Raw genomic sequence first — 14,904 nt, 5'->3', positions numbered from 1 at the left:
AAATCTTCCTTAGAAAGTAAGGATTTGGCCATTAACAAGAAAAAAAGTAACATAAAAGCAGCTGCTGAGTATTCTTCTCTCTAAATAAAACAATGGATTAGAGCTCATATTACTTTATACTTTAAAAAATTTCAAATACAGTAAAGGAGAATTCCTTTCCCACCAGTTTAGTGACTCATTATATTTACTCCATAGAGTATCTGAACCAATATACCATTACGAAAAATAAAATCATTTCTTAAAAACTACATTATTTTAAAATTAATTTTATTGGCCTGTTCAACAAATTATTAAAATGGCTTATTTCATGAGTTAAAAAGGAGCTTTAAAATTTTCAGCTAAGTTGGGAAAACTGCCAAACTGTCTTTTGAGTCGTCTGCTCTGCCACACTCTCTCAAGCTGTATTTTTGATTCTAACATTTAGCTCAATTTCCTGATACTCTTTATTGAATTATAAGCCATTTGCATCTTAAGAATTTCCCCAAAAAACACTTTGTTCTGTAAAAAAAAAAATTCAGGGTTTTCTCTAAGTAAAATACGTACCATAAATAACAAGGATGGGCAAGAGAGAAACAGGTTTTAACTCTTAATTGCTATTTGAATGTGTAAGAAATTGCTTGGGATTTAATTATAACAATTAAATAGAGAGACTAGCTCCAAACCGAGATCAGGAGCTAGAGAGAGACAAGAAGAGAAAGAAAGCTAGGTATGAAAAGGACAACATAAAGTATGGACATGCTGAAAGAGTCAGAAACACAGCTATGAGAGAGTTGAACCAAGCACTGTGTAGAAGTAAAGTTTACAGTGAACCCAATTATACAAAAATTCACCATGCAGTGTACAGGTTACTTATACTCACTTCTTACCAGCACCTCCTTGAGAAGAAAAAACCAAGCAGTAAGAACACAAATACATTTTTCTATTTGTTAACCTCACAAAGCAGTTTAAACTTAAAGTTAAAAATCAGACTTAAGGCCAGCATGGTGGCTAACACCTGTAATCCCAGTACTTGGGAGGCTCAGGCAGGCAGATCACTTGAGATCAGAAGTGATCTCAAGAGATCACTCCTTGACCAGCCTGGCCAACATGGTGAAAAGCTGTCTCTACTAAAAATACCAAAATTAGGTGGGTGTGATGGCACATGCCTGTAATCTTGGCTACTCAGGAGGCTGAGGCAGAAAAATCACTTGAACTCAGAATGTAGGGATTGTAGTGAGCTGAGATTGTACCAGGGCACTTCAGCCTGGGTGACACAGCAAGACACTATCTCAAATAATAATAATAATATAATAAAATAAGACTTAAAAGAGTACCTGTCTGTCATACTGATCCAATATTATTTGTCTGCCCAATAATAAAATCTCAAAGTTAACTGTAGATGTTGTTAATGACGACGAAGTACTACTAATTGGTAATTCAATGAAATGAGTTTTCTAGAGATACAATGACTTTAAGCAGTTGGTAATTTATGAAATGATCACATTCCAAATTAAGCAATGTCTAATTTTAAAAGAAGTTGCCTTTCTAGGAAGTCCAGCTATTCAGAACATAGCATAATACCTACCCACACTTAAATAAATGAAATTCTCTGAGTGTTTGTTAGAGATGTCACCATCTCTATACATTAAAATGTGCATCTTTTAACCTACAGATTCTAGTGGAAAAGACTCAAATCCCCACTTAGAACCTACTTACTAAGAACATTTTCTATCTAGTTTCCCAGCCCATAGGAGCAGAAGCCATGTTAGAAGCTTGCATGTTACAACAGCACGGAAAAGAAACAGGCTTAAGACCCAGTGGCGTGGAAAAAGCAGCCCTTAATATTCAAAAGGGAAATGAACCTGAATGGTATAGAGGTAAGGAATGCAGCCCCTGAGTTTCACAGCCCATAAGCTAATGTGCACACATGACCCTTTGTCACCAAGAAGAGATTACAGCTGCCACACCCGAGGGCAGGGAATATTTAATATACTTTACAAGTATTTCCCTTAAAAACGATTTTAAATTTCAGTGCTTAAAGACTCTGACAAACAGGCTAGCTGAAAAAAATATTAAATTTCCAATATTCTGATAACAGTAGCTCAATGAAATATTACTGTCATGAGGTAACTGGAGGAAAAAAGTTAATATTTATCTTCCTAAGTAAGGGTTACGGCATCAGGAACGATCATGATTCAGACTCTTCTACATGCTGGCTTGGAAATTTCTTGTATAATAATTTTAAAATGACAAAATAGAGTTATTAAAATTGCAGTATATTTCATTATTTTCCTTGAATAAATATGTCCTCAAATAAGCAAATTTATTGTCATATGCAAGCATAGTTCACCATACATTTATAGTATTTATTAAAAATATTTCTAGAGCATTAAAGGGAGTGATACATGGAATATAAGTTTTAAAATATATAATGAAAGTTACCTCTTGAGTCTATCAAAGTACCACTATAATTAACTGTGTAACATCATTTGGAGTTAATATCAAAATATTAAAATTGAGAATCTTGATGAATCTGAGGACCCAGGACAGAAAGTGACTCTCCAGTACCACTCTCCATTCCCATGATAAGGTCATTACTTCTGTTTTCTCATATAACTTACCAAATAATTACTATCTTTTTTATTTTTTAGATGAGGAAACGGGGGCCAACCGTTTGCGAAAAGCAGCAGCCAATTGGCAGCAGTGATTCAGATCCTTCGGCCTCCAAAACCCCTTCGGTAGAAGCAATCTGGGTGGCCCATTATGATGTCAGACCTGAAAAGCGTTCTCATGAAACACTCTGCATGAAACTTCAGATAGAGTGTCTAGACTGTGGTCAGTGTGTAAAACAACAGTGTCAGTCACGGTAAACATGCATGTTCCAGTGCACAAAATAGTGTCCTCCTATTACAAAGATGTTCATGTACCACCCATGAAGGCAAATTAATTATTGGAAGATGTTTTCAACTCGTTTAAAATTGTAAAAGGAAAAATTTTAAATAAGATGCATAAACTGTGAAAAAGCAAACTCTATCACACATCTCTTCTTTGCTGAATGCCCAGTTAAGAAGAGACACCGCTAGCACACACGAAGTTGCAGACGTGCTTTCTTTCCTCTACTACCCACCACTGTCTCTCAACACACCGCATGAAAACACACACATAGTGCCTTCCCTCTGAGAGTTCTTAGAAAATGCCTGTGGAATGAATGGACAGATGGATGAATGATCAGGGATAAATATGTTCATGTTCTGAAGATACATATAATCTCTTCTTGGTGACAAAGGGTCATGTGTGTGTGCATTAGCTTATGCCCTGTGAAACTCAGGAGCTGCATTCCTTACCTTTACACCAAAACTTTCAGATTCATCTCCCTTTTGAATATTTAGGGCTGCTTTTTCCATATGGCTGGGTCTCCAGCCTGTCTCTTTTCCATGTTGCTATAACATGCAAGCCTCTAGCATGTGATAACAGACCCTATATATAAGTTAAAACTATGCAGACTGGGATGCTCAACACTCCCAAAGATACCTTAAAAAAAAAACTTCAACTAGAATCTGTTGATTGCAAAGCTATCTTCAAAACACGAACATATTTCTCCCTTGTCATTCATCCATCTGTCCATTCATTCCATAGGAATTTTCTGAGAACTCTCAGAAGGAAGGCACTGTGTGAATGTCTTCGTGCAGCATGTTGGGAGTCAGTGGTGGGTATTAGAAACAAAAGGAAAATAAACCACATCTGCAACTTAAGGCCACACTCCTTCTAAAGCCAATACGTTGCTAAGACTTCTTTCTTCCCTATAAATGCTTCTTGGATTTGCCCTTCTATCCGTCTCTTTCTATCTGATTTTATCTATACAGTACACAAAATGGTACCTTGTAATCAAGATTTAAATTATGTGACTTTGATAATCACCTAACTTGAAAAGGGGGCCTCACTTTGCTTTATATGTAAAAGGGGAAAATAAAAGTTTACTGCTTAAAAGCTAACGATTTTCCAGGCTGGTCTCGAACTCCTGACCTCAGGTAATCCACCAGCCTTGGCCTCCCAAAGTGCTGGGATTACAGGTGTTATCAAAATATAAAAATTAGCCAGGCGCAGTGGCAAGTGCTTATAGTCTCTGCTACTTTGGAGGCTGAGGGAAGAGAACTGCTTAAACCCAGGAGGCGGAGGTTACAGTGGGCTAAGATCGCACCAATGCACTCCAGTCTGGGCAACAGAGTGAGAATTCATCTAAAAAAGCTAAAGATTGTCAATCGTTGGATCTAAGATTTTATAAAGTTGCTTCTAACCCAATATAAACATTAAAATTTATAGGTGAGTCCTATTTTCTATTCTTATTTCTTTCTTCGCTCTCTGAAATTAGATTTTAGATCTGTGGTATTTGTGAGAGGATTAATACTCTTTTTCCTCATTAAAAGTGTTTGGGCTATTAATAGATGTCTAATTTACCATATTATTTAGGTCTCTGATTCACCTATTTCCATCCACATTCATGAAATTCATTCTCAATATTACTACCAGAGTGAGCCAGGACAAATGTGACCTATTACCCTGCCTGAAACACATCAAAGGCTGCTCATTCATTGTAAACAATGCCTAAATTCCTTAGTATAATTTTTCCTAATGTGGTTCCCATTCATTTTTTTTTTTTTTTTTTTTTTGAGACAAAGTATCATTCTGTCGCCCAGACTGGAGTGCAGTGGCACAATCTCCGCTCACTGCAACCTCCGCCTCCCAGGTTCAGGCAATCCTCCTGCCTCAGCCTCCTGAGTAGCTGGAATTACAGGCATGCGCCACCACGCCCAGCTAATTTTTTTTGTATTTTTAGTAGAGACAAGGTTTCACCATGTTGGTCAGGCTGGTCTCGAACTCCTGATCTCGTGATCCACCCGCCTTGGCCTCCCAGAGTGCTGGGATTACAGGCTTGAGCCACCGCACCTGGCACATTTAAAAAATCTTCTTTCCCACTGCACCACCATGCACTCTCCAGTTAACACCAAATTGCTTGCATCTCATTAATTCATTACACGTATTCTGTAAGTATTTACTGAGCATAAATTATATATTAGCCACTATGCCAGTATGCGCAGGGAATCCTGAAGTGAACAAGACCAACATGGGCCAGTTTCACAGTTAACAGTCCCACTTAAAAAGGTTTCATACTGTCTGCAGCTTCCTCCGGCCCCTGAAATGCCTGAAGAACACAATATAATGTTCACAGCTCAGCTCCAGGCTCAATTCCTCTATTAAATCCTTTCTGACCAACCCCCACCGTATACCTCATACACACTACCATCTAAGCCCATTTAGCCCTTTATTATAACAATGTATTGGCCGGGTGTGGTGGCTAACGTCTGTAATCCCAGCACTTTGGGAGGCTGAGGCAGGTGGATCACGAGGTCAAGAGATCAAGACCATCCTGGCCAACATGGTGAAACGCTCTCTCTACCAAAAATGTAAAAATTAGCTGGGTGTGGTGGCAGGCACCTAAAATCCCAATTACTTAGGAGGCTGAGGCAAGAGAATAACTTGAACCTGGGAGGTGGAGGTTTGAGTGAGCCGAGATTACACCAGTGCACTCCAGCCTGAATGACAGAGCAAGACTCTGTCTCAAAACAAACAAACAACAACAAAAACAAACAAGCAAACAAAAACGTATTTACTAGTCTATTGCACCAAAATGGCACATAGGCAACGGCCATCTCTTAGTCATCTTTGAAATGAATGAAAACACAGAAATAAAGTCTATGAAGATCATGGCATACTGATGCACTTAATAAATATCTGCCTAAAAATGAAAAACTGAAGGAATTACTTACTTTATTCTTATCATAAATGCCTTTTTTCTGTTATCTTCAAGTTATTCTACAGACTGTAAGTTCCTTAAAGTCAGAGATTATATATTTTTGGTCCTGTTCTGAGCACATATTAATGACAAAACATTTACTGAATACATTCTCTAGATGTACAATTCGTAACTATTAGACCATGGTAAAAATGTCACAATAGTTAAGAAACTGAAATCAACAATAATCACATTAACAAGGCTCTAAAATGTGTAGGCATGGGTGGTATCAGATCCATTTTATGAATGTCTGATTTCAGTGATAATGCCAATTCACTAAGAATACAGGTAGAAAAACAATCACAAAACCTATTGTTTATTCTTACAACAGCCGAGAAGTTATAGATCTAGATAATGTAAAAAGAAAAGAATCCCACAGTTTAGAAAATGCTGTGGGTTCCTATAATAACAGTGATCACATCAGCAATAATAATAGCAAATACATACAGTGTTTTCTATTTGGCATGTACACTTCTAAGCACTTTGTACATACTAACTTATTTTATGCTCATTTCAACCCCGTGAGATACTCCCATTATACAGATAAGCAAAATTATGCACACACAGGTAAATTAATTTGCCCAAGATCACTCAGGTAATAAATAACTGAATTTGAACCTAGGAAGTCTGGTTCCAGAGTCTTTGGTATTAACCACGATATTATTTTCATTCTTTATTGTTATAGAATAAAAGTGGCCATCCAGACCCTACACAAATAAATGCCATCCTAAACACATGTGGTAAATTTCAGGAGTCCTCAGCTTCTTGTTATGACTTCTATTTTATATTTGAAATGTAAAAAAACAGTATGTATATGTGAGACAATCAAGAGAGGGCACCAGGAGTAAGATCTGGGAAAAAGCTTAATTATTTTGCAGTGCATAAAGAAATTATCTAACAGCTATTACACATAACTTTAATACTACCCCCCAAAATTCAAGAGCTATGAGGAGAAAGTTCTGTCACCTGTCAGCCTACCACCAACTAGATCAGTCACACAGATCAACAAACATTATTACAAGTAGTAAAGGGGAAAAGCCACCTAGGGCATTGGAGCCATGCATAGGACTTCTGAAAGCACTGCAGTACATTTCATCTGCAGTTCTAAAATGTGTAACAGCAAGCAGAGTTCATAGCTTCGGTAGTTTTTATGAAAACTCTTCACAATAATCCTTATTTAGCTATCATGACTTCATTCCGGACAATATTAACAGTGTGTGGATTCAAACCACGACTTTGAACATGTAATTGTGGAAAGTGGTTAGAACAGAATTACACCGTATCAAATAAACAAACCTACCATAAAGGGCCTTTGCACTTGTTTTTGAACCATGTTCTCTGTCCATTTGGGAAAAGGTGGGTGATGACCCGTAGCCACTGTAGTTAAAAAAAAAAAAAAAGTCATTCTGTTGGGTTAAAGTCCAACATAAGTAATAGAAACTCAAGTAGAAGATAAAAATTCCAGTGCACTGTAATCACCATGTGTTTAAAAGAATATATTGAGATCCTATCTGAGCTTGTCAAAATGAGTCAGATCCCGCTCTGGTGAGTGGTAATGAAATAAAATATAGACCACACTTTCACAATGAGGACCAAGGCTGCTTCACATCACAAACTTCCCTCAAATGCCATGTCAGAACTGTAGCCAAGAAGATTCACGACGGTTGAAACTATCTTAAAGAGTTTAAGTTTACCATATTGAATTAAGTTCTGAAAGGTAATCCAATTATAACAAGTTCTCAAGGATTTGAGCTTGGGATATAATGCTACAGACAATCCAGTTGGCCTAAATAATACTTTATCATTAAATGTGACCTGCTTTACCTTATAGCTAGCCTCTTGTTACTAACATGTTATATGAAATAAATAGTACTTCATTTGAATTTTATTCATTTATTTAGTAAACATTTTTTTAAGACCCAAAACCTAGAAGAATAAGGAGTAAGGGAGGGGAAACAGGGTGCCGTCAATAAGATAAGTACATAAAATAATCACAATAGAATGCGGTATCTGGGTAAAACTATAGATATAACGTGGAAAAAAATCAAAGAAGGACTAACCCTATCAATATATCTAAGAAAACTTTACTACCACATTGACACAAGCAGAATCCAAATGGAAAGAAGCTCCAAAAACAGGCAGAGAATCAAGTTAGGAAAATTACGTGGAACTGACCCAAGAAATAGCACAGTGTCTGTGGAAAGAGGCAGTTAACGTAACATTCCCAGAATAAGCTGTGGCAGATTGAGGGCTTTTAGCATCATGATTAAGAATTACATTTTATTTTATTCTCTAGAAATAGTAACCCCCTTACCTGTTATGAAAAAATGATGAGTAAAATATTCATCACAATGGCCAATATCAAATAACAACATTAATCACAATATACAATAGCCAATTAAGTCAGGGTTGTGATTTCAAGTTATACCTTGACCCACTGGAATTACTTTGTTTGCTGGCCTGATCTTTTCTAGTTTTACACAACGGTAAATAACTTGATTAATTTACTCTAAATGACATTTAGCCGTTCTCAAATACCAATATTTTACAAATAGCAATAATATAATATGCCATGGAAATTCAAAGCTCTGAAGTAGACTATATTCAACTATGAAAAGCAACAATGCATGAAGTACTAGAATGAAACACTGTCCAAGTGTGAGAGCACTAGCATCATCATGAGGCTCTTTACCATCTTATTCTTGCCAGACACAGTAAACTTTTAATAATAACGTGTTGTCACAAAGATATTACATATGAATGAGGAAAGAACTACTGAACTATACAAAAAAAGTAATCTTTTCATTAAAAATACAAAACAATTAAAATCACCAAATCAAATCCCTTAAAACGTATTAAATATAAACCTTTCAACTTACTTCATCTGAGACGGGTACATTCCGAAACTACCGGGATGATTAGAAATATGACCATTCATCGTGTCCTTCACGCCTGTGTTTTAAAAAAAGAAAGACACATAGATTAAAGTCAATAAAAAGGTGAAGACATCTCAATTTCAAAAGTTTTTCATTCAACAAATATGTGCTACTGCCAGGAATTATAGTAGAAATACAAAGATAAAGATTTCCACCCTCAAAGAGCCCAGGCTCCAGATGTATAGAGGAACAGTTAAACAAAGATCCGCTGGCATTTAAAACTCATATGCTAATATTGTAAGCAAATGTAGGTGAACAAAAGAAAAATCTAAAATATAGTTCTGAGTCCTCAAAGCATATAGGCATAATTTTACATTCTGCCAAAACTCATAATCAGCTATCAATTTTATGAGATGCTATTTTGTTTACTATTACATTATAAAATATAAACTCATTTTATTAAAAAACTTGAGAAATAAGAGAAAAGTATGAAAGCAAAAAGTATTACCCCCAGAGCCCTATCATTTACAGAAAATCATGTTAGTTCCTACCAGTCTTTTTGCCTACAAGTGGTTTTCTTTCCTCCCTGCCTTCTTTTATTTCTTTCCCTCAAAGCACATCTGACAAAAGAATTAGCTCAAATTATTAACTCAAATATGTGCTTTGTCAAATGCACAAATGCACATGGATACACCTTTTTTTCAAGAAAGTTTTCATTTACACATTTCTTTTACTTCTTACAAGAAAATAATTTTAAAAATCAGCATCATCTGATGCTGATTAACTAACCTCAGAATCCATTTTTAAGTCTATTTTACAGATTGAACAAACTTCCTTCAAACAAGATAAATAATGAGTAAAACTTCCTTATTACCAAATGGAATGTTCTTCTAGAAAACACTGCTATCTATAGCCAGTGTGTTTCTATTCACTCCTGGGTATTTGGTCCTCCCCGGGTTTGTGTCACTAAGCTATCCTGGATCCTGTCTTATGTTTCTGACTTTTTTCTTTTCAAATATATTTTATTACTATGTCTTCTCAATAACTGTGACTTAGGCAGAACATACCCTAGCTTTATGGGCCAAGGGGGTGGAAACATGACTAAATATTGATTTATTAAGTTTCAGATCCTGTGATGGATATTGGTACCACCAAAGTGAACCAAACAGACATGGTCCCAATTATAGGGCCAACTGTCTAGTGGGGGAAAACAGATAATGAATAAATGTAAAATTTTAAGTTGCAGTTATTAATATTATTACAAAGGGTACATTCATTGTAACATGGAAGCATGTAATAAGGGAACTTAATTCAGATTAAAGGGCACGGAAAGCCTACATAAAGAAGTAATATTTAAGATCTGGTCACTTTAATTCTTTCTCATTCTTCAGATCTTGGTTCAATCACAATGTCCTCAGAGGAAGATTTTACTGACCTTCCTGAATAGATAAAATTCCACTATCAGACACTCTCCACAGTATAGGCAGTTTTTCAAAGCACTTATCACATTCATAACTTTTCATTTATTTAAATTAATACCTGCCTCTTCACTAAACTCTTAGCCCCCAAAAGGCATGAATTTTTGTTTGATGACTGCTGCTTTTCAAACAAGAAGAAGGGTACCAGGCAAAGAACAGGTGTTCTTTAAATATTTATTCAAAGAAAGAAAGAAGGAAATCCATGTCCCACTCTTCAAAGAGTTTATTGTATTCTTAGGGAAACAAAGTTAATTCGTGTAAAACAAATAATAAGGAATTAAGTTCAAATGAATGTAACTCTATTTCAAATCTGCTGGAAGGTCAGAGAGGGAAAAGGCCATGAAGATGGTCATTACTTTCTGGAAGGGCTGAGACTTGACCTAGTTCTTTAAAAGCGGCTAAGAATGGCCCTCAAAACACTGGAATCAAGCTTTCCTGATAGTATTATCTATATTTATCCACTGTCTAAAAGCAAATTTATAAATTAAGTAGCAAAGAAAGATTGGCCTCTGCTCTATACATAGACTGTACTTATAAAATTACATGTATATTACATTGCTGTCTTCCATTTTTGTTGTTTTCCTTTTTCAGCTTATAGATACAATCAGTGGTGTGCTGGTAACCAGTTCTCAGGGTGGCACAAGGCAGAGGGCCTGATTTGTAGTGCTTATTGACTTCCATGGTATAAATATTCCCACCACGGCCAATTTCAAGCAGTCGGTGGTTTAATAGCAGCTTACAAAATTCCTAAATTCTTCACGATTTGCTCTCATAACCCTAAAGGATCTAACTACAGCACATCATTGCTACATTCCATGATTTGGGCCAGAACAGAGGCCTGGAGTAACATTACGGAACTAGAGATAATAGGGTCGGGATACAGACATTCACGAAGTCTGGAATTTTAACACCATTCCTGGCACTAATTGGACTAGGAAAGTCAATTAGGCCTCTGTCTCAACATTCTCATCAGTAAAACAGAGATAATTCTTCATCTTCTGAGCTCACAGTGCTAGTGTAAAGATGAAATGAGATAGATGTGCAAGTTTCTTCCAAAATCAAAAAAAAAAAAGAAATGTTCTTTCAAAGCAAGCTGGTTCATTCAGTATATAAATTAAACCCCTAGGGTTTGAGCTGATTTTGATCTGGTTTGCATTTTAAAACCACAGCAGCTGGCTTTAATGAAAAGTGATAGCCACAGCAACTCATCTTTTCATGTTTAATTCTTCATGACAATCAAATAAATGCATGGTCTCTGTTTTGTTTTAAAATAGTGATGTGTTAAAAGGAATAAGAGAACATTAGAAAACGGGATAGAAAATATCAATTTGCTAAATTGAATTTGAAATATGGAAACTTTATGTCATTTGGGAATCACAGTTTCACTTATCACAGTGGCTCATGTGGCAAATATGGAAGCTTTCAAATACCCAAATGGAGCAATTGCAGTTTATACCATGCAGAGGAAACAATTACAAATGCTTGTCTTTTTTCCACTAGGCTTTTAAAACATACCCACAGTTTTTACCCATACATACCATGTACACAATTTAAAATAACAATAAACTCTCACTTAAAAACTGTTTTTATTTATATAAACTGTTAAAGCAACCTAAAAACTAAGGAGATAAAGTTTTCTTTATCACTTGTAAGTTTAAAGACTCACAAATGCAGTTACACTAACTACATAATTCTACTGAAAGTGTACACAAAAGCCATCATAATAGCTACCATCTACAGGACTTTGAACTGCAGAGTATACTTATAAGCAGATTTTCTTCCGCCTCTGCCACCCTGAGACAGCAAGATCGACCCCTCTACTTCCTGTCCTTCAGCCTACTCAACATGAAGACTACAAGGATGAAGACCTTCATGAGGATCCATTTCTATTTAATGAATAGAGGACATATTTTCTCTTCCTTAAGATTTTCTTAACATTTTCTTTTCTCTAGCTTACTTTATTTTAGAATATATAATACGTATACCAAATATGTTAATCAACTGTTTATATTATCTGTAAGGCTTAGGTAAACAGTAGGCTATTAGTATATGTTTTGGAGGAGTCGAATTTAGACATGGATTTTCGACTGAGTGGGGTCAGCACCCCTAATACCTGCATTTGCTCAAGTGTCAGCTGCATTTGATTTCAAGTAACAGCATCCATGTCATTATGAAAACATTTTTAGTAAGTCATAATCTAATTTTATCTTTATTTTCTACAGAAAATAAAATTCTTTGACAATTAGAAGGATACAAATGATAAATTTAAAATCTAAGTTAAACACATCAAAAATGTAAAACACTATAATTTAAAAAAAAAGTAAATGGAATGCATGAAAAGAAAATGACTGTAAGAAGAAATAAACAAGGCTATAAGGCTAACCCGGCAAATTAAATTTGTATTAGAAAGTTTTAAGAATCTCATATATAAGTACGTTTTGGATTCCTTTTCTTTACTCTTGCTTGCATCTAATATCAATTTTCAAATTGGTAGATAAGTATGTAGGCATGGCTCGATGTCAGAAAACTACCTAACCAGTCTTGCTGCCACATAATTATTAACTCTCTGCATATTTAACTGTCCTTCAAATGACTCGTGTTGTCAGAAAATATCACTGATGTTTCTTTATCTATTAAAGTGTGTGTTTGGATATGACAGAGTGTCTAGAAACGTCCATGTCTAGGTTTCAATTTAATTTAATTTCTGTCTCTCAGTCTAAGTTATAACCAAGTGGGAGGGGGCATTATCATTACTTAGGATTTTAACTAAAAGACCATTGAAACTTAATTTCTACCAATACTTCGTGGCATTGTCTACCAATGATTTTGCTTAAAACATTAAAAAATAATAATAATATTCTTTAAACCTCTTAAATCATCACACATATTGTCTCGTACAGTGTCTCCTAGAGCAACCACGTATTAATATATCTTCCAGTACCATCAATAAAGATGACACCATGTATTTTTCCATGTTATTTGTTCAAACATCAAGTAACAAATAGCTTTTATGCATGAATAAACTCAAAAAACTAAAAAGGACATTAAGCTCTTGTGACAATAATATGGTTAGTACCTGTGAAGGTATCACAATAATTTCTAGGCCATACGGAAGAACAGTATTTTCTCAAGGCCGGTATCAGTGTAAATGGAGTAGCTTTATGCCGTTAAATCAACACATTGAAATAGCTTAAAATCATTAACTTAGATCCTCTTTCTTTGTAATTATGAAAATATTCTTAAGCAGTTTATAAATTAGAACTTTGGGAAAAGTCTATGATCAAATCAGAATGTTGTCTGCTTAGCAAGTGGCTGAAGAAAACTACTTACAATAAAATTTGATATGCAACTTTAGCAAGAACTAATTTAGCATAATTATGTTTGCTATTATGATGGATTTCACAGGAAGGTCTAACAGAGAAGAGCCATAGACATATCCTAATACAACTATCGTATTTCCCTCAAATTTTGGTCTATTCCCTGAGTTGCTACAGTGACATCATCGGCACACATGTGCGGTTGGATGTTATACTATACAGAGGAAATGACCAATATCTCAATTCAAAGCACTGTTGATACTGTACTGACATGGGATACTATGCTAATTTTTAAACGAATAACTTCTATTTATTGAGTTTTAACCCTGCGTCAGGTATCATGCTAAATGCATTCTATTGTCTTATTTAATCTTCACATTAGCTTTTGAAGGAAGTACTATTTTCCATTCTCATTTTATAGATAAAATTAAAACAGAGACTGCCATCTGTGTGGTATTTTGTAAATTTATAAAATCATACAGTGCCATGAATGACTGAAAAGTAATGTCTTAACTGTGTCTATAGTAAAATCATAGGCAGAAGAGAACACAAGGGAGAAAGGAAAAGAAAATATTCAATGAGCTCCCACTTCATATGACATTTTACAAACATCACTTCACTTTATCCTTAAAACAGTATTATCAGATAGCTATTGGGTCTATTTTGTGGGTGAGATGACAGCTTCAACGCAGTGAAGTCATTTGACTAAGTGGTAATGATACCAAAGGGACGGGAGTGGTCCCTTTAAATAACAGGGAAGGGGGGAATGAAAGTGCTGGGTAGAGGAAGGTGTGGTTCCTGGCTAGAGCTCCACCCCACGGACCTAGGTGAGGACAGACATTTTTGTTTTCCTGGCCAAATGTTGCATTTCCCAAGACTTTCCTGGCCTGCCACACCCCCATCCTGTGCCTATAAAAACCCTGAGAACCTAGCAGGCAGACACATAATAAGCTGCTGGACTTTGAGGGGCAAATCAGGGGAGGAACATACCAACAGGCACCAGCATGCTGCAGGCCACTGACCTGCAGAATGACGAGGAGTTTGGATTTCGGTTAGCGCAGCTGAAGGAGAGCCCAGGCTGCCAAGCAGCCTGACTTGAGGGGAAAACAATCTCCCTTCTGGCTTCCTCCATCTGCTGAGAGCTACCTCCACTCAATAAAATCTTGCACTCATTCTCCAAGCCCACGTGTGATCCAATACTTCCGGTACACTGAGGCAAGAACCCTGGGATAGAGAGAGCCTTCTGTCCTTGGAATAAGGTAGAGGGTCTAACTGAGCTGGTTAACATAAGCCACCTATAGATGGCAAAACTAAAAGAGCACCCTGTAACACATGCCCACTGGGGCTTCATCTGTAAACATTCACCCCTAGACACTGCTGTGGGGTTGGAACCTCACACCCTG

General features: G+C 36.1%; 1 protein-coding gene across 12 annotated transcripts in view; it reads right to left on the bottom strand.

Moving 5' to 3' along the window:
• The window catches only part of EPS8 (EGFR pathway substrate 8, signaling adaptor), a 246,782-nt gene that overhangs the window by 60,122 nt on the left and 171,756 nt on the right, over positions 1-14,904 (bottom strand). For all 12 annotated transcript variants that reach the window (XM_035255264.3, XM_078338267.1, XM_078338273.1 and 9 more), the window contains 2 exons: positions 8,710-8,782; positions 7,131-7,207 (listed from right to left, as the gene is read on the bottom strand). In XM_035255264.3, coding sequence (XP_035111155.1) covers positions 7,131-7,207; positions 8,710-8,768 — 136 coding nt within the window. In that variant the 5' untranslated portion in view covers positions 8,769-8,782. The remainder of the gene's footprint in view (positions 1-7,130; positions 7,208-8,709; positions 8,783-14,904) is intronic.

Source organism: Callithrix jacchus, chromosome 9 (genome assembly GCF_049354715.1).
Source record: "Callithrix jacchus isolate 240 chromosome 9, calJac240_pri, whole genome shotgun sequence".
Lineage (NCBI taxonomy): Eukaryota > Metazoa > Chordata > Mammalia > Primates > Cebidae > Callithrix > Callithrix jacchus.
Note: the sequence above shows the minus strand (reverse complement) of the source record. Positions and strands in the feature narration are given on the sequence as shown.